Source organism: Taudactylus pleione, unplaced genomic scaffold (assembly GCF_031769625.1).
Source record: "Taudactylus pleione unplaced genomic scaffold, aTauple2 ptg000093l, whole genome shotgun sequence".
Classification (NCBI taxonomy): Eukaryota; Metazoa; Chordata; class Amphibia; order Anura; family Myobatrachidae; genus Taudactylus; species Taudactylus pleione.
This window is the reverse complement of record NW_028284495.1, coordinates 23358505-23384207: the sequence shown is the minus strand read 5'-3', so window position 1 is coordinate 23384207 and position 25703 is coordinate 23358505. Positions and strand designations below refer to the sequence as shown.

Sequence of the window (25703 nt, the reverse complement as noted above, 5' to 3'; positions counted from 1 at the left end):
TCCTGGCAAAGCGAATGAAGGGCTTCATCCACAAGTCCCACATGCCGAGCGGAATCGCTCCGTCTTAGCTCCTCCTTCACTTTCTCCAGCTGCTTCTGCAAAAGCCGGATGAGGGGAATGACCTGACTCAAGCTGGCAGTGTCTGAACTGACTTCACGTGTGGCAAGTTCGAAGGGCTGGAGAACCTTGCACAACACGGAAATTATTCTCCACTGCGCTTGAGTCAGGTGCATACCCCCTCCTTTGCCTATGTCATAGGTGGAGGTATAGGCTTGTATGGCCTTTTGCTGCTCCTCCATCCTCTGAAGCATATAGAGGGTTGAGTTCCACCGCGTCACAACCTCTTGCTTCAGGTGATGGCGGGGCAGGTTCAAGAGTGTTTGCTGGCGCTCCAGTCTTCGGCACGCAGTCGCTGAATGGCGAAAGTGGCCAGAAATTTTTCGGGCCACCCAAAGCGTCTCCTGCACGCCCCTGTCGCTTTTCAGAAAATTCTGCACCACCAAGTTTATTGTGTGAGCAAAACATGGGACGTGCTGGAATTTGCCCAGATGTAATGCCTGCACAATATTGGTGGCGTTGTCAGATATCACAAATCCCCAGGAGAGTCTAAGTGGGGTAAGCCACTGGGCGATGATTTCCCTCAGTTTCTCTAAGAGGTTGTCGGCGGTGTGCCTCTTACTGAAACCGGTGATACACAGCGTAGCCTGCCTTGTAACGAGCTGGCGTTTCTGAGATGCTGCTACTGGTGACGCTGCTGCTGTTGCTGCGTAAGGTGATACATCTACCCAGTGGGCTGTCACAGTCATATAGTCCTTAGTCTGCCCTGTTCCACTTGTCCACATGTCCGTGGTTAAGTGGACATTGTGTACAACGGCATTTTTCAGGACACTGAGGACACTTTTTCTGACGTTTCTGTACAGTCTCGGCATCGCCTGCCTAGTGAAGTGGAATCTAGACGGGATTTGGAACCGGGGACACACTACCTCCATCAATTGTCTAAATCCCACTGCACTAATGGCGGATACCGGACGCACGTCTAACACCAACATAGCTGTCAAGGCCTCAGTTATACGTTTTGCTTCAGGATGACTGCTGTCGTACTTTATCCTCCTCGCTAAGGACTGTTGGACGGTCAATTGTTTAGTAAAAGTAGTGGTGTTCCTACTTCCTCTCTGGGATGATGAACGACTCCCAGCAGCAGCAACAGCAGCAGCGGCAGCAGTAGGCGTAGCAATGCAGGATCCTCCGGAGGAATCCGGATAGGAGAGTCAGTCATGCCAGTGACATGGCCTGCAGGACTACTTCCGATCCTGACTAAGGAGGAAATTGACGAGGAGGGAGTTGACGGTGTGGTTTGCAGGCACTTGGATACAACAGGACAACGGGATTTAGGTGTCCCTGGACTGCTTACGGTCCTAGCCAAAGTTTCTGAACTTGACAGTAACTTTTTATGAACGCGCTGCAGGTGCCGTATAAGGGAGGATGTTCCTAGGTGGTTGACGTCTCTACTCCTACTTATTTCACCTTTACATATGGTACATATGGCAAGACAGTTGTTGTCCGGATTTGGATAGAAATATTGCCAGACCAAAGAGGTGGAATGTTTGGTCTTCTGCCCAGGCATGACCGTGATGGGCTTTTTCATCCCACGGACAACAACTGTCTCCCCCGGAGCCTGATTTAAACAAACCACATCACCATCAGAATCCTCCTCGCCAACTTCCTCCTCAGCGCCAGCTACACCAGTATGCTCATCCTGTTGTACTTCAACAGTGACATCTTCAATTTGCATATCAGCAAGTGGACTGTGGGTGCTCCTTTCAGCACTTGCAGGGGGCGTGCAAATGGTGGAAAGAGCCACCTCTTCCCGTCCAGTGCTGGGAAGGTCAGGCATCGCAACCACCACCACACTTGGACTCTCCTTGGGGATTTGTGATATCTTCTTAGAAAGCACAGTTCTTCGCTGTGCTTTTGCCAGCTTAACTCTTTTGATTTTTTTAGTGGGAGGAGGGCTTCCATCGTCATGTGAAGCTGAACCACTAGTCATGAACATACTAGGGATCGACCTTAGCCGTTCCTTGCCACTCCGTGTCGTAAATGGCATATTGGCAAGTTTACGTTTCTCTTCAGCTGATTTAAATGTTTTTTTCAAGGTCATTTTCCTGAACTTTGTCATTTGGGATTGTATGTGCCCTCTACTATGATATTGGGCATCGGCCTTGGCAGACGACGTTGATGGCATGTTATCGTCTATGTCATGACTAGTGGCAGCAGCTTCAGCACTAGGAGGAAGTGGTTCTTGATCTTTCTCTATTTTATTTTTATCGGAGAAAGTTTGGTCCTCCATTTATGTTATATCGATTTGATATATACGTGCGGCTAAACACAGAAAATAATTTTTTTTTTGGTTTGGACTGGAGTGTACTTTGGGGGTTACAGCACCCTTTAACGGTCAAGCCAGCCGGCCCTTTACTTATGACACAGGCGCACGCTTGGCACTACTTTGTTGATGCACGTGCGGCTACTGCGCACACAATTCACAAACACAGAAAATAATTTTTTTTGGGGTTTGGACTGGAGTGTACTTTGGGGGTTACAGCACCCTTTAACGGTCAAGCCAGCCGGCCCTTTACTTATGACACAGGCGCACGCTTGGCACTACTTTGTTGATGCACGTGCGGCTACTGCGCACACAATTCACAAACACAGAAAATAATTTTTTTTTTGGTTTGGACTGGAGTGTACTTTGGGGGTTACAGCACCCTTTAACGGTCAAGCCAGCCGGCCCTTTACTTATGACACAGGCGCACGCTTGGCACTACTTTGTTGATGCACGTGCAGCTACTGCGCACACAATTCACAAACACAGAAAATAATATTTTTTTTGGTTTGGACTGGAGTGTACTTTCGGGGGTTACAGCACCCTTAACGGTCAAGCCTGCCGGCCCTTTACTTATGACACAGGCGCACGCTTGGCACTACTTTGTTGATGCACGTGCGGCTACTGCGCACACAATTCACAAACACAGAAAATAATTTTTTTTTTGGTTTGGACTGGAGTGTACTTTCGGGGGTTACAGCACCCTTTAACGGTCAAGCCAGCCGGCCCTTTACTTATGACACAGGCGCACGCTTGGCACTACTTTGTTGATGCACGTGCGGCTACTGCGCACACAATTCACAAACACAGAAAATAATTTTTTTTTTGGTTTTGACTGGAGTGTACTTTGGGGGTTACAGCACCCTTTAACGGTCAAGCCAGCCGGCCCTTTACTTATGACACAGGCGCACGCTTGGCACTACTTTGTTGATGCACGTGCGGCTACTGCGCACACAATTCACAAACACAGAAAATAATTTTTTTTTGGGTTTGGACTGGAGTGTACTTTCGGGGGTTACAGCACCCTTAACGGTCAAGCCAGCCGGCCCTTTACTTATGACACAGGCGCACGCTTGGCACTACTTTGTTGATGCACGTGCGGCTACTGCGCACACAATTCACAAACACAGAAAATAATTTTTTTTTTGGTTTGGACTGGAGTGTACTTTGGGGGTTACAGCACCCTTTAACGGTCAAGCCAGCCGGCCCTTTACTTATGACACAGGCGCACGCTTGGCACTACTTTGTTGATGCACGTGCGGCTACTGCGCACACAATTCACAAACACAGAAAATAATATTTTTTTTGGTTTGGACTGGAGTGTACTTTCGGGGGTTACAGCACTCTTTAACGGTCAAGCCAGCCGGCCCTTTACTTATGACACAGGCGCACGCTTGGCACTACTTTGTTGATGCACGTGCGGCTACTGCGCACACAATTCACAAACACAGAAAATAATTTTTTTTTTGGTTTGGACTGGAGTGTACTTTGGGGGTTACAGCACCCTTTAACGGTCAAGCCAGCCGGCCCTTTACTTATGACACAGGCGCACGCTTGGCACTACTTTGTTGATGCACGTGCGGCTACTGCGCACACAATTCACAAACACAGAAAATATATTATTTTTTTAGCACTTGGGGGGATCACCCCTGATGGACAGAGCACCCCCTGGACAACACTACAGCACCCCTTTAGGACTGGGACACTGCACAGGACTTTGGAGTGGACACAGCCCCTATGGAGAACTGACTGCACAACACAGTCCAGCCAGCCCCTATGGACTTTGAAGTAGTGGACACAGCCCCTATTAACAACAGCAGCACAGCACAACACAGCCAGCCCCTATGGACTTTGAAGTAGTGGACAACAGCACCACTACACTACACTACACTACACAGCCCTAACTCCCACCCTCCCTCTTCACTGTCCACAGCCGAGTGAGAAAATAGCGCCGACGCGGGTATCTTATATAGGATCCAAAACCCGCGAGACTCGGAAGGCGGAATGATGACGTTTTCCCTCGATTTCAGATCCGAGTCAGGCGGGAAAAGTCGAGCCTGACTCGGATCGGACTCGGATCGGGGGGGCTCGGGGGGGTTCGGATTTCAGAAATCCGAACCCGCTCACCCCTAATTTAATGTCCTGCGTTGCCTGGCTTTCTTTTTAATTTTTTTTTAACTCTCTCTCTTTCTTCAACCCACGTTTCTCCTCCCCACTATTCCCTTCTCATTCCATCTTTCACTTCCTGTCTTTTCTCCATATCTCTCTTCTCCCTCCACTATTTCTTTTTCTCCAATCCCACTACTTCACTACTTTGTCTCCCTCTTCAATCCCATCTTAGGGCCTGATTCAGAGCCGCTCGTAAACGGCCGCTCGTTCGCTCCGAGCGATGTTTGCCCAACTGCGCATGCGTACGGATCGTTATACGCGTGCACGAACCAGTCAGTGCGGTCGAAATTCATGTGCTTGCAAAATAGCGAATGCCTGAAAATTTGAGTGACAGAAAGAGGCGTATGTGGGTGGTAACAGGGGAAGGTGCTTGAAAACGGGGAGTGGAGATCCGAACGCAGGCGTGCTTAAAGGTCAAAATGGGCGTTTTATGGGTGTGCATAATTAAAACAGCAGCGTCATTGACCACGTCACTGGGTTATTTTATAGCCAGAACTGCTCGCAAAATTGTGTTAGCAAAAACCAGCCACAAGAATAGCGAGCAGTTCATACGCTGGTCGATGTACTCGATTAATCTAATAAATAGCTGACATGACGTAGGATGCGAGCGGCCAGGGGGCGTAGTTTTCCAAAAAACGACCGCAAGTTTTGTTCGCTCGTCCAGACCTAGAGGCGTGAACAGACCGCAAAGAGCGAACGGTTCATTTGAATAGCCACCCCTATTTTCGGGACGAGCGAGCGCTAATTGCGTCCGGCTCTGAATCAGGCCCTTAGTCTTTTTCCCCTCTTGCTCTCCTGCCCCTCTATGTCTGTCTTTGTTTCCGTTCTGCCCCTCTATGTCTGTCTTTGTTTCCGTTCTGCCCCTCTATGTCTGTCTTTGTTTCCGTTCTGCCCCTCTATGTCTGTCTTTGTTTCCGTTCTGCCCCTCTATGTCTGTCTTTGTTTCCGTTCTGCACCTCTATGTCTGTCTTTGTTTCCGTTCTGCCCCTCTATGTCTGTCTTTGTTTCTGTTCCGCCCCTCTATGTCTGTCTTTGTTTCTGTTCCTCCCCTCTATGTCTGTCTTTGTTTCCGTTCCGCCCCTCTATGTCTGTCTTTGTTTCCGTTCTGCCCCTCTATGTCTGTCTTTGTTTCCGTTCTGCCCCTCTATGTCTGTCTTTGTTTCCATTCTGCCCCTCTATGTCTGTCTTTGTTTCTGTTCCTCCCCTGTATGTCTGTCTTTGTTTCCCTTCTGCCCCTCTATGTCTGTCTTTGTTTCCGTTCTGCCCCTCTATGTCTGTCTTTGTTTCTGTTCTGCCCCTCTATGTCTGTCTTTGTTTCCCTTCTGCCCCTCTGTCTGTCTTTGTTTCTGTTCCTCCCCTCTCTGTCTGTCTTTGTTTCCCTTCTGCCCCTCTATGTCTGTCTTTGTTTCCCTTCTGCCCCTCTATGTCTGTCTTTGTTTCCGTTCTGCCCCTCTATGTCTGTCTTTGTTTCTGTTCTGCCCCTCTATGTCTGTCTTTGTTTCCCTTCTGCCCCTCTGTCTGTCTTTGTTTCTGTTCCTCCCCTCTCTGTCTGTCTTTGTTTCCCTTCTGCCCCTCTATGTCTGTCTTTGTTTCCCTTCTGCCCCTCTATGTCTGTCTTTGTTTCTGTTCTGCCCCTCTATGTCTGTCTTTGTTTCCCTTCTGCCCCTCTATGTCTGTCTTTGTTTCTGTTCCTCCCCTCTATGTCTGTCTTTGTTTCCGTTCTGCCCCTCTATGTCTGTCTTTGTTTCCGTTCTGCCCCTCTATGTCTGTCTTTGTTTCCGTTCTGCCCCTCTATGTCTGTCTTTGTTTCCATTCTGCCCCTCTATGTCTGTCTTTGTTTCTGTTCCTCCCCTGTATGTCTGTCTTTGTTTCCCTTCTGCCCCTCTATGTCTGTCTTTGTTTCCGTTCTGCCCCTCTATGTCTGTCTTTGTTTCTGTTCTGCCCCTCTATGTCTGTCTTTGTTTCCCTTCTGCCCCTCTGTCTGTCTTTGTTTCTGTTCCTCCCCTCTCTGTCTGTCTTTGTTTCCCTTCTGCCCCTCTATGTCTGTCTTTGTTTCCCTTCTGCCCCTCTATGTCTGTCTTTGTTTCTGTTCCTCCCCTCTATGTCTGTCTTTGTTTCCCTTCTGCCCCTCTATGTCTGTCTTTGTTTCTGTTCCTCCCCTCTATGTCTGTCTTTGTTTCCCTTTTGCCCCTCTATGTCTGTCTTTGTTTCCGTTCCTCCCCTCTATGTCTGTCTTTGTTTCCGTTCTGCCCCTCTCTGTCTGTCTTTGTTTCTGTTCCTCCCCTCTATGTCTGTCTTTGTTTCCGTTCTGCCCCTCTATGTCTGTCTTTGTTTCCGTTCTGCCCCTGTCTGTCTGTCTGTCTTTGTTTCTGTTCCTCCCCTCTGTGTCTGTCTTTGTTTCTGTTCTGCCCCTCTATGTCTGTCTTTGTTTCCGTTCTGCCCCTCTATGTCTGTCTTTGTTTCCGTTCCTCCCCTCTATGTCTGTCTTTGTTTCCGTTCTGCCCATCTATGTCTGTCTTTGTTTTCGTTCTGCCCCTCTCTGTCTGTCTTTGTTTCTGTTCCTCCCATCTATGTCTGTCAGACTCTCATCAGCTGCTAAAGCAAACACACAGCTGCCGCCTCCGGCGTCTGTGTGTTTGTGCTGTGTAGCGCTGACCGAACTCCGTCCGGTCAGCGCTACACACGCGGTGCAGCTGTGTCACAGAGACACAGTCTGCACCGCGGCCTGCATGGAACGCAGCTGACAGGCAGTATAAGTGGCAGGAATATTGAGTGTGTGTTAAAGGGTGTGTTAAAGGGGGGCTGAGGGCAGGGACACTAAAGGGGAGTTATAGGGAGGGAGAGGACAGGGAGACTGAGGGCAACTTACAGAGGGGGTGAGGATGGAGACTGAGGGGGATTTACATTGAATTTGAGGGCACCAGTGGAAGCTATAGATTTCAATGATGTGATTGACAGACCTTGTGGAATGTACGTATATATATATATATATATATATATATATATATATATATACATACACATATGTACTGTGCATACACTGTATCTATATATATATATATCTATATATATATATATATATATATATATATATTAGGGGTGTGCACCGGCCACTTTTCGTGTTTTGTGTTTTGGTTTTGGATCTGGATCTTTCTTCGTGTTTTGGATCTGGATTGGTTTTGCCAAAACCACCCTTCCGTGTTTTGGGTTCTGGGTTTTGTGTTTTGGATCTGTATTTTTTTGAAAAAAAGCATAAAAACAGCTAAAATCACAGAATGTGTTGGTTTTTCTGCTCCTATGCAATTATTAACCTCAATAACCTTCATTTCCACTCATTTCCAGTCTATTCTGAACACCTCACAATATTGTTTTTATGGCCAAAAGATTGCACCGAGGTAGCTGGATGACTATGCTAAGCGACACGAGTGGGCGGCACAAACACGTGGCCCATCTAGGAGTGACACTGCAGTGGCAGACAGGATGGCAGTTTGAAAAACTAGGCCCCAAACTGTACATAATGCAAAGAAAAAAAAGAGGTGCAAGATGGAATTGTACTTGGGCCCTCCCACCCACCCTTATGTTGTATAAATAGGACATGCACACTTTAACAAACCAATCATTTCAGTGCCAGTGTCTGCCACATGACTGTGGCTGAAATTATTGGTTCGTTTGGGCCCCCACAAAACAAGCTGGCAATTAATGTGTCCCTGCACAAACTGGCTCTACGGAGGCAAGATGTTGTCCTCATCCTCCTCATCCACCGATTCCTTGGATAAAACAGGAAAAAGGGATTTAGGTGTCCCTGGACTGCTTACGGTCTTAGCCAAAGTTTCTGAACTTGACAGTAACTTTTTATGAACGCGCTGCAGGTGCCGTATAAGGGAGGATGTTCCTAGGTGGTTAACATCCCTACCCCTACTTATTTCACCTTTACATATGGTACATATGGCACATATGGCAAGACAGTTGTTATCCGGATTTGGATAGAAATATTGCCAGACCAAAGAGGTGGAATGTTTGGTCTTCTGCCCAGGCATGACCGTGATGGGCTTTTTCATCCCACGGACAACAACTGTCTCCCCCGGAGCCTGATTTAAACAAACCACATTACCATCAGAATCCTCCTCGCCAACTTCCTCCTCAGTGCCAGCTACACCAGTATCCTCATCCTGTTGTACTTCAACAGTGACATCTTCAATTTGCATATCAGCAAGTGGACTGTGGGTGCTCCTTTCAGCACTTGCAGGGGGCGTGCAAATGGTGGAAAGAGCCACCTCTTCCCGTCCAGTGCTGGGAAGGTCAGGCATCGCAACCGCCACCACACTTGGACTCTCCTTGGGGATTTGTGATATCTTCTTAGAATGCACAGTTCTTCGCTGTGCTTTTGCCAGCTTAACTCGTTTGATTTTTTTAGTGGGAGGAGGGCTTCCATCGTCCTGTGAAGCTGAACCACTAGTCATGAACATAGGGAAAGACCTTAGCCGTTCCTTGCCACTCTGTGTCGTAAATGGCATATTTGCAAGTTTACGTTTCTCTTCAGATGATTTAAATGTTTTTTTCAAGGTCATTTTCCTGAACTTTGTCATTTGGGATTGTATGTGCCCTCTACTATGACATTGGGCATCGGCCTTGGCAGACGACGTTGATGGCATGTTATCGTCTATGTCATGACTAGTGGCAGCAGCTTCAGCACTAGGAGGAAGTGGTTCTTGATCTTTCCCTATTTTATTTTTATCGGAGAAAGTTTGGTCCTCCATTTATGTTATAATGATATATACGTGCGGCTAAGGCGCACACAAACACAGAAAATAATTTTTTATTTTTGTTGGAGACTAGTGCACTTTGTGGGTTACACCACCCTTTAAGAAATGAGCCAGCCGGCCCTTTACTTATGGGACACAGGCGCACGCTTGGCGCTGCTCCTTCGTTGATGCACGTGCAGCCACAGTGCACACAATTCACAAACACAGAAAAAATTTTTTTATTTTGTTTGGAGTGCCCTTTGGGGGTTACAGCACCCTTTAACGGACAAGCCAGCCGGCCCTTTACTTATGACACAGGCGCACGCTTGGCACTACTTTGTTGATGCACGTGCGGCTACTGCGCACACAATTCACAAACACAGAAAATATTTTTTTATTTTGTTTGGAGTGTACTTTGGGGGTTACAGCACCCTTTAACGGACAAGCCAGCCGGCCCTTTACTTATGACACAGGCGCACGCTTGGCACTACTTTGTTGATGCACGTGCGGCTACTGCGCACACAATTCACAAACACAGAAAATATTTTATTTTTTTTTGCACTTGGGGGGAGCACCTCTGATGGACAGAGCACCCCCTGGAGAACACTACAGCACCCCTTTAGGACTGGGACTCTGCACAGGACTTTGGAGTGGACACAGCCCCTATGGACAACTGACTGCACAACACAGTCCAGCCAGCCCCTATGGACTTTGGAGGAGTGGACACAGCCCCTATGGACAACAGCAGCACAGCGCAGCACAGCCAGCCCCTATGGACTTTGGAGGAGTGGACACAGCCCCTATGGACAACAGCAGCACAGCACAACACAGCCAGCCCCTATGGATTTTGGAGGAGTGGACACAGCCCCTATGGACAACAGCAGCACAGCACAACACAGCCAGCCCCTATGGACTTTGGAGGAGTGGACACAGCCCCTATGGACAACAGCAGCACAGCACAACACAGCCAGCCCCTATGGATTTTGGAGGAGTGGACACAGCCCCTATGGACAACAGCAGCACAGCACAACACAGCCAGCCCCTATGGACTTTGGAGGAGTGGACACAGCCCTTATGGACAACAGCAGCACAGCGCAGCACAGCACAACACTACACTGCACTACACTACACTAGACTACACAGCCCAGCCAGCCCTAACTCCCACCCTCCCTCTTCACTGTCCACAGCCGAGTGAGAAAATGGCGCCGACGCGAGTACCTTATATAGGATCCAAAACCCGCGAGACCCGGAAGGCGGGATGATGACGTTTTGCCTCGATTTCAGATCCGAGTCAGGCGGGAAAAGTCGAGCCTGACTCGGATCGGGGGGGTTCGGATTTCAGAAATCCGAACCCGCTCACCCCTAATATATATATATATATATATATATATATATATATATATATACACACACACACACACATATGTGTGCACTACATTTTTTCAGGGCCTCTCTAGTTGCGATGGCACTACAAGTCCCCAACACATCCAGTTGACAAGGCATGCTGGAACTTGTAGTTTCATCTCAGCTGGACAGGCAGTCAGTGGCCTAGTAGTAGGGCCCCCAAACTGGTTACCTCCATGTACGGTCCAGGTGATTCTGGCTACCAGGGGAGGCCTCCGGGCATCTGTACAAGCACAGTCGCTGCAGGGATCACTAGCTCCCCGTTCTAACTGCTGATTCTGCAGTCTGCACTGCAGTGTGGAGACAGACCACGCGGGAGAGCTAGGAAGTGGAAGGGAAGAGGAGGTGCCTGGCCACCTCCCCTCACCCAGTTACGCCCCGCCCCTGGTGAATGTCTGAGCGATCTGCCCGTGAGTCCGATCCTGGCTTGCGCTGCCTGCGGCCGGGACACATGCACAAAATGCTCCCCAGGCAGCTGCTTATTACAAGGGCTTCAAAGAAAATCAGTGTGGTAGACGGCCGCACTGATTAGCCTTGCTACACAAACTGAGTGGCCGGGGAGCATCCTATGCATGTCTCCCGGCCACCAGAAGTGTATGGAGAATGACGGCCCCATAACACTGAAATTATACCGGCCCAGGGGGCAGATGGCACCCTGCTCCCCGGCCCAGCCCGCCACTGAATATAACATACATTCCCAGTCATGGCTGATCTGTGTGGAGTTTGCATCTTCTCCCTCTGGGTGCCGCGGTTCCCTCCCATCCTGAAAAACATGCGTTTTGTGATAATAAATAACTTTGTGTGTGTGTGTATTTGTGTGTCTGTATGTGCATGTGTGTACGTTTGTAGGGAAGTTAGGAGTAAATTTACTAAAAGTGAGAGTTTTTAGAAGTGGAGATGTTGCCCATAGCAACCAATCAGATTCTAGCTATTTTCTTGAAGGTGCTAGTTAAATGTTAAGTAGAATCTGATTGGTTACTATGGGTAACATCTCCACTTCTAAAAACTCTCACTTTAGTAGATATACCCCTTAGACTTTAAACTCCAATTGGTCAGGGATTGATCTGAATGCCATATACTCTTAGCGCAGTGGCCCTATATAAATAAACTAAAATAATAATAATACAAAACACACAGACTCACAGATGTATTATATATAAGCAAATATACACACATAAATCCTGTCAAAAATACATGTACCATATAATATTTTGGAACACGGGGTGTTGAAATGAGGACTTAGACAGGCAGGTACTCAGTAAAGCAGTGTCTTTAAAGACAGCATACATTGCACTTCAGAATAGATGAGCATAGGCTTGGACACACACAGGCACATAACACAAATAAACCAACAAAGTAAATGTCCCAGCACTCCTCATGCTTAGCAGTCAACAGTGGCTTGCAGCCACAATTGGCCATGCTCTCCCAGCATAGCCCTCGGTCCCTGGCACTACAACACTCTGTCCTACAAACTGGCCGCTAGTCAGCATCAGTGCCCAAAGCCGTGGTTTTGTGAGAGTTTTAAACTTTTCCTTTGCTGCTCAGTGATGAGTTGCAGCTGGGCCTGTGCAACTGTGAAAACCTGGAGTTCCACATTCTATTGCAGCTGCAGAATGTGCCAGTCTTGTTTTCCTCTCCCACTGTGACAACCTGAAATTCCACACCTCCACTGCTAAGCACAGGCTTCCCTCCAGCCTCCCTTGGAGGGGATGATCCCACAGGAATGTGGGCAATTCAGGTAAGAGACAACCCCTCTCACCTCAATATACTATTCTTTAAAGGGCCCGATTCTGTTCAATTGATATAATACAAACGAAACTCATGCGGACAGAATGCGAATAGAATGTCAACGGAATACGATTACAGATATACGCACGCTCAGAAGTGTACACATCTATGCCATTGTACTGCCCCACTTCCTTACATGAGAGCAGCTGACCATTATCATTGGCACTTACACCTACCCCATGCTGGGTGCTGGAGATCCATCTCAATGTGGCACCCACAATGTATAGGCAGGACTCAGATTAGTGAGTAAACCTGGTTTACACGCCCACAGCACACCCCAACACAACCACAAAACTGTTCTCTTGCATGCATTAGCATTGTTGCTGCATATTTGCAATCCAGAAATGCCCATTAACGAGCTGAGATGCTTACAATCCGGACTTGTGCGATGTTCACAAGGATACATACACAGCCTGTGCCGCATGCACAAAACGGCTAGATGCGCATTCAGTTCTACATGTGACACAGAATCAGCACCACAGTAGTTTACACAATAGAACATAATGTGATAAAATACAGCCTATCCATTCACTGGGAAACAGTGATGAATATTGGTTCATCCCACAAAATAGCTGTCTTCACTGTGTGTAGGTTTCAGGTACACTTTAGTTTATGTGTTAAGATCTCCTTGCAAGTGAAAAAGCATTACCCAAACCATAGTGATGGGGTTGTTACATCAAAACAATCAAATCCTTTAAAGTATCGGCTTCAAGTGATCAGGTCTAATGTCCTGAAATGGAGCGAGGTAATATTTACAGAGTTTTGTTCCCAAAATGGAATGGAAAACAAACCGTCCTGTGCTCTGTACAAAAGTGAAGTCTATGGAAAAACAAAGAATGAAAAAGGAAAGAAGTTCAAAGACAGATCAGATTGCTGCATATTCTTGTGGGAGACGAAGAGACTTTCAGTTCATGACACCGATCTGAGCAGTCAAGTGCAGTAAAAGCTAAACAATGCACTCAAATGTACCGCTGAGAACCCACAACAGAACTCAAGCTCTGTATGATCACTTTTATTATTATATGGGGTACATTAACTACGGCCGATTTTAATCGATTTTAAATGGCTCTAAATTGATGTGTTTTAGGGGCTAAATCACACATTTACTAATATTTAAAAATTTATATAAATAATCGGCTGTTAGTAAATGTGAGATTTAGGGGCCTATGTATCAAGCCATTTTTTACATACAATTATGCATAAATTGCACAATGCAGGAGATTTCACAGAAATCTCCAGCAAAGTGCTAATTAGCGCTGCAGATCGCAATCCCCATTTTTATCAGTGGGAACTACGATCTGACCCCTATGTAATAAACTCCAAAAAGCAAAGCTTTTCGTGGTGTAGTCCCGGTAGTTTACACCATCTTCAGATGGTGTAAACTACTGTAAGCCTATGGGGGCTCCAGGGGCAGGAGAGAGATCTTGCACCTTGTCAGTGTGCCCTGGAGAAGTCTTTCACTTTTGTGAAAGACTTCTCCTAAATGCCGGGGATATAACTCACGGGGACAGTGGTTACCGCAACCGCTGTCCCCGCGAGTTCCCGGTTGTACATATCGGGGATATTTTTTATTAAAAATGAAAATATCCCCAGCGAGTAAGGTAGATAACAATCACGACTGGTCTGCAATTATTAGTACATAAACCCCATAGCCCCTGAAACACAACATTGATTTAGGTCGATTTAGATTAATGTAAAATCTTTTCAAATCATCCTTTAGTAAATTTATCCTTAAATGCGTCTTACGTAGAAAAGCATATTGATGTCTGGTTACAAATTCTGGTCTTTAAATATCTCTTGTTTTAGTAATAGGCGAGTTACACCAACTTAAACTAGCTAGGTGGTCATCGACTACTCTCCCCCCCCCGAAGATATTGACTACACACCTGGGCTGCCCAGTTGGGGGATCTATGTCTCAGAGGATGGGAGGAGTGGTCTATAACCTGGCATGGAAGGGGGGAAGGGGATATGCTGTCTCCTGCACACACGTATGGTCATAAGTGTAATGATCATCTCAAGGAAGTAAATTCTGGGTTAGGTTCATTTCACAGTTTTGATTCCACCACAATGTAGAATAATGGTTGTACAGAGACCCTTGGACATTGCCAACTTTACTCTAATGATGCCACAACTCTGAATAAATGCAATTTCCATTGCACACTTAGTACTTTTTGGCGCACTTAATGCTGTTTTTTTTTTTAATTTTCACTCATAACTCTCATAGTTGTCTCCACTTTAACTAACATTAAACTGATATTAAGAAAATCGCACAGGCAGCTCTTTTTACCATTTGAACACTTTCACATTCTGCCTTATTTAATAAGGTCCAATAATATATGGAGAAGTGCCGGAACAGAAGGAAGGAGCCACCAATAGATTCATTGTAAAGCAGCTCATTGGTAAAAAAAATCATTCTGTATGCCCTTACAATCTTGTACAGAATTACATTGGGCAGGACAGTGTTCTCCATATCCGGGTGGGATTACTACTGTAGCTCCTTCTCTCTGTGAGACAATAGAGATTGGGTTAGGTTTAAGGATGTGTATATGTGCTGTTTCCATTGATCATTATTGGATTCTGCGAATGCAGCGGTGAACGGGATCTGCATGATCCTGACCTGGAGTAGCAGCTGAACAAATTGCGCATTACACTAGACATGTACAGCATTATGCTTAGCAACTCATGACAACAATGCTATGCCATACATAAGTGTATGAAAGATGACAGAATTTATAGTTTATGAATAACACTAATTTTAACCTGTGGTATTTGCCAGAGCCGTAACTAGACTTTTCGGTGCCCTGTGCCAGAAAGAGCATTGGCACCCCTCTCGTTTTTCAAAGGGACATAATGCACCCAAAAAGGGCAATAGCTTCATGGGGAAGGACCAGGGAAGAGATAGGAGAGGTCAGGAGATGCTGGGGATGAAATAAGAGGAAGCTACAAGCAAGAATGATAATAAACAGAAATTTGACAGGCCCAAACAGCGCCCCCTGACCTGTGGTGCCCTGTGCGATGGCACCGGCCGCAGTACCCTAGCTACGGCCCTGGTATTTGCTAGGATGGTCTCTGAAATAATATCTCAGAATGTAGTTATCATGTTACAGATGATCCATTCTCGTCAAAATATGAATCCCATTGTGTAGAAATATTGTAGGTATGATTTTTCTGCGACCTTCGTTATAACAGTTCTAATTTAAATGTGTGAATGTAGATGTTAGATGTCAGCAGATACTCTATTTGTGACTGTGTAATAGGCTGTATTATTTTCACTTATGAGTAGTTTAACCTCTATTATTGAACTTTATATAACTGTGAAGCCGTTATATAACAGACTTTATTATGTCTGTGTTGGTCTATGAAATATATTCTTCCTAGAAATGTGATTATAATGATGTAATGTAACAGTATTTTCCTATAGACAAAAGAGTATGTCTTCTTGCAATATGTGTACAATATCTCCACATGAAACCAAAACCTGATGTAAATATTGATATTAAGGTGACACATTGTTTGATATGAGGGAGGTTGCATAGTAACAAGATTCTGCATGAATCACTATCTGGAAATAACCTGTAGATTTAGGTGATATATCTTACAATTCAAGTATTATACCCAGGCTGCTAATCAAGATTTACCATTCTGCCAATAGTTCATACATCAAAGAGAAGAACAGTTTGTACATTAGATAACAGATTCATTTACTTGCAAGGGGAATAACAAAAAGATCACATGTTGGTACAACAATTATAATCGTCCATCTATGATTAAAAAAACAGCATTATTTACACTAATTTATATGCTAATTCCCATCCCAAACTGATGCATATTAAAAGAACAAAATACTAGCTAGGTTTTATCTTGCCTTAATTCCCATCTTTATTGTCTACAAGCTAATACAACCATTTTCTAACATTTTATTTATGTATTAATTTATATATTTGTAGGGATTCCATACTATCCTGTCCCTTCATCAGACTCCATACCTGTGAGACCGACAGCTGATAGCATAAAAGGTAGGCTACACTTACTGGGGTATTGGTACTCACCTAAACACACCTCCGGCTTTCTGAAGGTTCTCTGGCCAGGTAAGTGTCTCCCTAGTCCATAAAGCAGCTGGAACAGAATAGCCTGGCAACAGACGTTCCACACAGGAGCGCTAAAATATACCAGCGATAATGGTAGAAAATATGTTGAGAACCATCAGAGAAAAATTACTATTCCAAAATCTAAATTTGTTGTTAAACATGGTATGACACAAACATTGTATTGCATTGAGAGAAAACATACTTCAGCCCATTAAGAGTAGATTAAGAGCTAGTATGTAATAGGTGATGAACTTACTGTAGGGTTGCCATAATTGATACATACTATAACTTTTTTACATGTAGGACCACAGTGATTACTGGTAGAAATGTTACATTTAGCTGTATATATTTACTGTCATGTACTGAATGAAAAGCTAAGATAATTTTACCTGCTAAGAATAACATTTTCCATTAATCTTGAAAACAATATTAGGTGCAAACATTACTTTCGTTCATAGTCAAATTTGTCTGCAAATGGGAAAAAATCTGTTACCAGTGCGCAGTCCATAACATGGCAGCAGTGCACCCTGTACTGGCCTCGCCCCCTGAACGCATGACATCATGATGTCTCGCTGAGGGGGCGGGGCCACTAGCACTGGGAAGCACAGAACTACCCAGAGCTTTCTCAGGCTGTACAGGCTGCATGTCTAGAGTGTCCAAAGGACACTCTGGATGGTACTGCTGCAGGGATACTGACTGCAGGGTGCAGCTCCAGGCACCCTGCTAGACAGATGCAGCACCGTTCACACATCCCAAGTTATGGACCTGCCAGTGACCACCTCACCAGCAATGTCCATATACAGATGCGTTCTCACTCGTCTTTGCTGTAGTAGCGTCAAACAGCCCCTCTTGGTGCATCTGGTCCCGTGAGACTCTGCTATCGTCAGGCATCTTTTTTTGCCGAAAATGCGTAAGACTGTAAGTCTGACTGTGCTGATTAATATGATATGTGACACTTGTATATCTGTGTGTGGCTGAGTTTCTCAATCAGTATGCAAAGTGCTACAATGCAGCGGCCACAGCTTATTTCCACGCCAAGTTCTGTTTACAGTCTGTCGCACACAGATATACAATGTCTACTGTTAAAATACATTTTTGAAATAATAGAATTTACAGCCAAAAGGGAGAAATCCAGAAATGACCAGTGACTAAATGCACAATGACAGCAAGTGAACACAAAATTCCACTGAATGAACAATGTATGAATTAATCAAAGCAGAGGAGTTTAAAGTCCTGGCCAAGAAATAAAAATTTTCATTCACTGTGTAACCAAAGTTTTCAGTAGTCCACTAGTGGTGCTTCATGACCCTGGCAAGACTCTTTTTTTTTATTTTGCTATTTTAGCAATGACTTTCTTACTGCCACTCGACCGGTCAAAGCTGCAGTTTGAGATTTTCTCTTCACAGTTGACACTGAGGCTTGCTTATTTCAACTAGTGTTAAGCTGTGCTTGAAGCTGTTGTCCTGTGAGCCGCCTATTATGCAAGCTGTTGACTCTCAAAAACTTGTCTTTTGGGCTGCTAGACCTCTTCTTGTTATAGTTTCCTCCACTTTCTAAGTGACTTTCGATGGTGTAGGAAACTGTACTCACTGACGCCTTGGCTTTTTCTGCAATTTTTCTAAAGGAAAGTCCTACATTTTTAAGGGTTTTAATCGTCTATCTGTCTTCCTTTGTTAATTGCCTTTTTCTCGCCATTATGATAGAAATATATTATTTCCTGCAGTGCAATATTGTCCAAATAACGTTCAGAGGTTTTAATGTGGAGTTTGTATGTTCATGTTTGCGTGGGATTCAGCCAATAATGTGGCAGCAACCCAATATATAAAAGTTTGCAGACATGGTCAAGAAGTTCAGTTGTTCAGCCCAAACACAGGAATGTGGAAGATATGTGATGTAAGTTGCTTTAACTGAGGAATGATTGTTGGTGCCAGAAGCGGTGTATCTCGGAAACCTCCGATATTGTGGATTTTCATGTACAATCATTTCTAGACTATACAAAGAATGGTGAGGAGAAAACAAAACAATTATCAATGAGAAGCACCTCTATGAGTGAAAATATCTTAGAACAAATAAAAGAGGTAAGAGGAGAGTGGCCAAACAGGTTCAAGCTGACTGGAAGATGACTGTAACTTAATTAACCATGCTTTGCAAAGGTGATATGCAGAAGGGCATATACATGAATACATGTCAAGCCATGGAGTGGATGAGCTACAGCAGCAAAAGACCACACCAGGTTCTACTCCTGTCATCTAAGAACATAAAACTGAGCCTACACTTGGATCACCAAAGCTAGACAGTTCAATATTGGTAAAATGTTGTGCGACCTGGGAAATCTTGATTTCTACAGTGATATGCAGATGGTAGGGTCAGAATCTTTCATAAATAACATGAATCCATGGATCCATCCTGCCTTGTGTCAAAGGTTGAGACTAGTGCTGGTGTAATGGTGAGGGGAATGTGTTCCTGGCACAAATTAGACCCATTAATTTAAACTGATCATCATTTAAATATCACAGCCTATCTGAGTATTGTTGCTTGAACATGTGCATCCTTTTATGGCTACTGTCTACCCATCTACTAATGGCTACTTCCGGCAGGATATATATGTATAAAAAAAATAATGTAAACTCTAACTGGTTCCATAAACATGATAATGAGTTCAGTGTACTCCAATGGCCTTCATAGTCTCCAAATCTTGATCCCATAGAGAACCATTGGGATTTGGGATTTCCCGTACCCTTTGGGATTTGCTGAAACAGTAAAATGTGCAGCTTACGCATCTGCATTAACTGTGTGATGCTTGTTTAAATATATTTCTTTTTATCCAATGGTTAAGCTGAGGTATCATGTGTCAGTAGATTGGGCAATTTTAAAATTATCTTGAAAGGTTCAATGTCCTCTTCTATACCCCAAAGGCCAATCGGGATCCTATTTTTTGACAAGTGCCCACAGGAGGTGGGAGCTGCCTTCCTTCCTTCCTTATATATTCTTTAAGGCTTTTATTTATTTTTCACCCTCTACTCACCAGCACCTGCACAGCCATGGTAGTTGCAGGATGCATGGAGTTGGCACTGAAGTTACCATGACAGATAGAGACCAGGATCCACTGCTTCCAGCTCCATAAGCCAGTAGAGGTGAGGAGGCTCTTATAGTTTCCTTTCTCCCTTTCATTTGGGTAAACATTTTGTTTGGTTTATAGACCAGACCTGATATCTCTCCACCTGTGGTGACAACCTTAACAGGGGTCATCTGATCTTCATCTGGGACTGAATAATTTTGAAAATAGACAACAGTCTTCAGGTCTGGGTGCTGTCACTCTTCAGTGTCAGTCCGGTGGAGTCAAAGCTCTCTATAATGTGCTGTAATCAGAAGACACAAGTTCTTGCCAGGAAGTGCTTTTAAGTTTTAAGATTCAAATAAACAATGCCAAAACAATGGCTTACCTAGATCATAAGGGGGCACCATTGTGGAGTACAACAGGATCATGCAATGAGTGGAGTTAAATATCCAAGCCTTCACAGCATTTTTCATACCGGCGGTAATAGAAAACAAGAATACAGATTTCCTGGACAGTTTGTTTCTTTGCCCTAGGGAATGAGGTCCTCCAGCACATTATGGACTGGTTGGATCAGCAAGTTGTCGAAATAATAGCATCTTGGTTAAACCACAGAGTGGAGCAGTTTTTTCGACAAGGGACCTGAAGACATTTTCTGGTAGATACCATGTCGGTGTCACGTCTGAGACTGGAGAAGAGGACGTGGTGGGCCTAAGTTGGGGAAAGAAGCGGAGACGAGGGGCCTGGATGTACGTTCTCCTCATCCACAGGTCTTGAGTGTTGGCGAGACCTGGCCAAAGGTGTGGAGTCTAACCCACAGGATGGTGTTCGCCAGTGACCCCCCCAATTGGGATATGGGCTTAGCTGCACCCCGTGAGCAGGTCGCGGTCCTTTGACCAGGTACCCAAGCCCTGCAGGAATAGAGACACTACACCCGTGGCCCAGCGAGGATATGCCTGCTTAGGCACCAAACAGTCCCTTAAAACACTGTATAGAAAACACCTTGACACGAGGATCAAATGTCAATAAGGATTTCAAGTGGGAAGCAACTCACGGTTACTTGAGACGTCACCAGAGATAGAAGGCACACGGGTAGAGGTGGTATATGTTGTAGCACGGATGTTCACTGGAGACGTAAGGCACACAGGTGGGGATGGTAACACTGCTGCATGGGTATTCACCAGAGACGTATAGGCACACAGGTAAAGGTGGTAACACTGCTGCACGGGTATTCACCAGAGACGTATAGGCACACAGGTAAAGGTGGTAACACTGCTGCACGGGTATTCACCAGAGACGTATAGGCACACAGGTAAAGGTGGTCACACTGCTGCACGGGTATTCACCGGAGACATATAGGCACACAGGTAAAGGTGGTAACACTGCTGCACGGGTATTCACCGGAGACGTATAGGCACACAGGTAAAAGTGGTAACACTGCTGCTGTACGGGTGAATAGGAACCTGGACCGGGAACTCACTAAAGCACGCTAGGAGACAACCACTGTTCAGGCAATTTCCCATAACCTGTGGAACAGTTTTATACCCAGGGGAACCCTTAGACAGGTGCACAGCATCAGCTGAAAACGGGCCTATCAGGGAGAAGGATCCAGTCACATGGGCCGACTGTCATGGCGGCGCCCATGTCCGGATTTGCGATGCCGGACACCAGCCCTCCAGGAAGCCACAGCAAGCGGGGAGAATACTCAGCTTCTCCCCCGCCGTCGCGCAGGCCGACCGACCACCCAGGATGAGAGGGGAAGCCGGCGGTGCGGTAAGCGGGCGTCGATCCCCGGCTGAGCCCTGGCAGTCGGTTCTTGGAAATTCCATCTGCTCTACCTGTTCCCACCAGTAGCAATGCTTCCACAGGAGCTCATAAGGTAATAGGAGAGGGTTTTCAGGTGATTACGGTAGTACCAAACCGGCCTAGAAAGTCATTGTACACATTTGGCATGGCAGAAGGCTTAATTTGACCAGATCTGTTAAGTCAGAGCTCCTTTCTTCATCAGAATTACCTCAGCATGGGTGTTGAATCCATAATCCATAGAGTTTCTTTGATAGTGTGGTTCAGATCATGCTCAAGGCCAGGAATCCTGTTTTGGCCAGGAAATACAACAGTGTTTGGAACATTTGTTACTCCTGCTGTGGAGCAAAGGTAGTATTTTGGAGCTGGGTGCTCTGTCTCAAAGGTTTTTAATCTACCAAGAAGATGTGGCTATTCTTAGGACCAAACCTTCCTTTCATCCCAGAGTGGTCTCCGAAATCCATCTAAATCAGGACATTGTGACTATGAGCATTGTGCAATTACTGGGTCCATAGGACCCGACAATTGCACAGGATGGATGACCTACTATATCAGTCCTTAATGATGTCCACAAGAGAGGTAGTCGGCATCTAAACAGACCACGACCAGGTGGATCATGTTGGTAATTAGCCAGGTGTATGTTGGGGCAAGGCTGGGATCTACTGTGCAGATGTCCCAGGCAACCTGGTCTTTGGCACACACGTTCACTAAATTCTAGAGATTCAACATGTTTTTTTACCTAAGATTTCTGAGCATAGCCTCCCTAGGGACAGCTGTTAAGCAAACCTAGAGCATGCAGTGTCCCCCATTAATGAGAATATTGAATTTTGTACTTACATTAAATCCTTTTCTCTGAGTTTTATGGGATATACTGGAAGGAAGATTTGTGTTAGTGCTGTGAATTTTTATTTAACCAACTTCATAAAAACTGTAAACAACATGAATAAAAAAACACAATAGTTTATTACCCTAAATACATTTATTTTTTTATACCAGACATGTGTAGAAAAAAATAAAACTGTTAATTTTTAGGCTTTGTAAATAAAGATATATATTTTGCTGAAGTACAATACCCAACACCACCTTCTAGTAATTATGGATTGAATGCCCTTACTTCACATATATGTTCAAAATAAAAGTGTTTTAATAACAATTTTGCACTTACACTAAAAAACAGCAAAATAAAATCCACTTTATATATAGTTGGACTGCCTACCCGAATTATGGAGTAAGTGGGCACACCACACTCAGGAGACCAGATGGATGTTCTTTTTCAATTCCTAAATGGTAAAAATGACATCCGTACTGAGTCTCGCCTACTAAGTTCCACTTAGCGCCTTAACACGTTTCGACCTGTAGATCTTTGTCAGAAGGCCCAGCTTGTTCTTGTTTCTGTTATTGTCCTTGTTAGGATTTCTGTTCCTGATCTGGTTGGAGAACATTATTTTCTCTGTCTGACTCACATTGGTTGCTGAAACACACACACCGCCGCCAGGTAGTACGAGTGTACTACCCAGCACCGGCGGCGATGTGTGTGTTACTGTGTAGTGTGGACCGCACTACACTAACTGACTTTACTGAACCTGGCCCATGGTGGGCAGCGCAAATGCCCCCCCCTTCCCGCGCCGCCAGTCCCACAGTGTCCAGGGCACGAGCCCTGGCCAACCTGCCCACGTGTGCAGGAAATATATGTGAATATTAAATTACCTTTAATGTAATTTGTTTCTTTTGCAGGTTGTAATTGTACAGGAGCTGGGGCATTAAGCCATAATTGTGACAGGCTGACAGGACAGTGCCCTTGTCGTGCTGGATTCCAGGGTACAGCTTGTGATACATGTTATACTGGATATTTCCATTATCCATTCTGTCAGCGTAAGTATTGTTATCCAATTAAAAGTGGGTCAGATAAGTTTTACTTTTGAGTCATTTCGGGAATGTCACATATTTTACATGTAACACTTTATTCATTTAGAATTTAAGAAACCTCCTGTTTATTGTCACAACAGGTGCATATGTACTAAAGCTAGACACGTAATGCTTTGGTACATTGCACACAAAGTTACAGTATGTTTGATATGTGAAATGTCATCTGTGATCTAGCCTTAAAATGCTGTAAACTAGATGCAGATATTTCAATCGATATAAAAAGCAGGACAAACGGTAATGAGGTCACTGTTAGAATGTACAGTATTTATGCAGAGCACATAATAGCATAAATCATAATGTAAGTGTTGACTGCCAGTTAATAGCAAACTACTGGAATGCTTTGAAATAAAACAAGAGAAAGCATTGGATCAATGAACAACAGCCACACACACTTTCCCCACCACCAGCTACAATTGCTTTTCCACTATGTATCACCTGTTTCCCTTTTAAAGTATAAGATAATGAGCAGGTCAATCTTTACCTTCTGTTTCACATCATTGTATGAGCAAGAATTTTTGGAGTGCACCCCTATGCCCTATGAATTAGACCAGGGGTGAACAATGCTCTCCGCTGGCTCTGTCTCACTGTGACCTCCACTGTTGTATAAAGGAGGACATCTCAGTGACATGCCTATAGCGCAGGTCTTCCCACTAGCTGCCGCTGCTGCTGTGCTACTTACAGGTGCCGACCTGACGGAATGAGTCATAGAAAAGGGCTGTGGGCGGGGACTGGGAGAGAGAAGGCAGGCAGAGAAGAGCTGTGGGGTGGTATAAGGTGGGCAGAGTAGAGCTGTGGTGCGAGAGTAGGCGGGTGGTGAAGGGCTGTGGAGTGGGAATAGGCGGGTGGTAAAGGGCTGTGGGGTGGGCGGTGAAGGGCTGTGAGGGAGGGCGCAGGCAGGCGGTGAAGGGCTGTGGAGACTGGAGAAGAAGGAGGTGGAGCAGCCGGAAAATGGATGGGTTGTGTATAGTTCCCCTTCAGTAGATGTATATGGAAGTGACGTGGAGTTAGGGTGTAAGTGCGATTCCATGCTCTTAAAGGCCACCAAAATTTGTACCCTCGTGGGCTTGCTTCGCTCGCCACGCTTTTGGCATGGTGGCTCGCTTTGCTCGCCACGCTCACCACAGGTTACTATTCCCACTCTATGTCCATGTGGATAGTAACTGATGATGTTGGAGAGTAACTGATGATGTCAGGGTACATCTATTGAATGGGATCTATCCTCAACCAAAATGGATGATCTTCAACTGGACACTGCCGGCCGCACTGCGCCCCTAATGGGGGTGCTCCCCGGTTCGGCTGCTCAAACCAGCCCTGGTTATGGTCTCTTTAATGTAGAGCACTGAATATTAATTTGGTGCTTCATAAATAATAGAAAATAAGTTGCCAATGAAGCTAATATGCTCAGGAAGAAAGTATTGTTTTGTTGCCATTAGCTTTGAATTGATATATTGAATATTGTAAAAGCACAATACCTACTTTTTCATAATGCTTAGGAAGGGTTTTTTTCTGCAGTTTAAATAAATTCCCATGCCTATGCTTCCTAACTTTTTGTCGCTGCTATTGTGAGGTGTGTTCAGATCATCTTCCTGATATGTGTGCTGGGATATTTTGAGGGGAGCTTAAATTAAGTTCTAAGCGTAGCTCAGGGATGTGGCAGTTCCCAATGTGACCACACTTTCTGATCATTGTGGGATCTATTCATTATTAATGCAATGGCAATTTATGATCTGACTTGTTGCGAGTTACTGCTGCAGATCCCAAACTCCCACAGCAATTAAATATTGTGCAGGGATAGCTGATCCGAAAAGCGATTGTACCCGCGAGCCCTGTCATTGCTACTTCCCCCACTAATTAGTAATGGCGCAGGTTCACATTGCTGGGTAGTGTTACTGAGCATTTATGAACTAAGGGGACAATCCAATTAGGTGTGAAGTTCGAGGTGCGAGTTGCTATTTTCTCTTTGAATTCGCAAAGCGTATTCATTTTGCAATTTAATAAGCAACTCACGCTGAACGGGAGAGACTGAATTCGTATTTTTCCATTTGCAAGAGATGGAAAGGAAAATCTTTATTTTAAGGTTAAAATGTTGGCACACTGTGCTGAACCCCTTGGACACCCCACCTAGTGACTAATTAGGCAATTGGAAGTTTCCAATTAGCTTAATTAGTCCAATAAATTACTGTACATGTCATTTTTTGGGGTAAAAAAAAAATATCCTCAAATTACCCCAAAATCAACTTTATCATTAGTTGAGGCACACAAAATTTGATTACAATATTTTTGAAATTGAAAAATATATATATTTTTTTAATCAATTTTTCAAGGTGCCCTCAAAGTATCCCTAAATC

At 45.0% G+C, this 25703-nt stretch overlaps 1 protein-coding gene across 2 annotated transcripts in view; it reads left to right on the top strand.

Moving 5' to 3' along the window:
• LAMA3 (laminin subunit alpha 3) overlaps positions 1-25703 on the top strand; it is a 286414-nt gene that overhangs the window by 80858 nt on the left and 179853 nt on the right. For both annotated transcript variants that reach the window (XM_088469607.1, XM_088469608.1), the window contains exons 11-12: positions 16431-16499; positions 23164-23301. In XM_088469607.1, coding sequence (XP_088325733.1) covers positions 16431-16499; positions 23164-23301 — 207 coding nt within the window. The remainder of the gene's footprint in view (positions 1-16430; positions 16500-23163; positions 23302-25703) is intronic.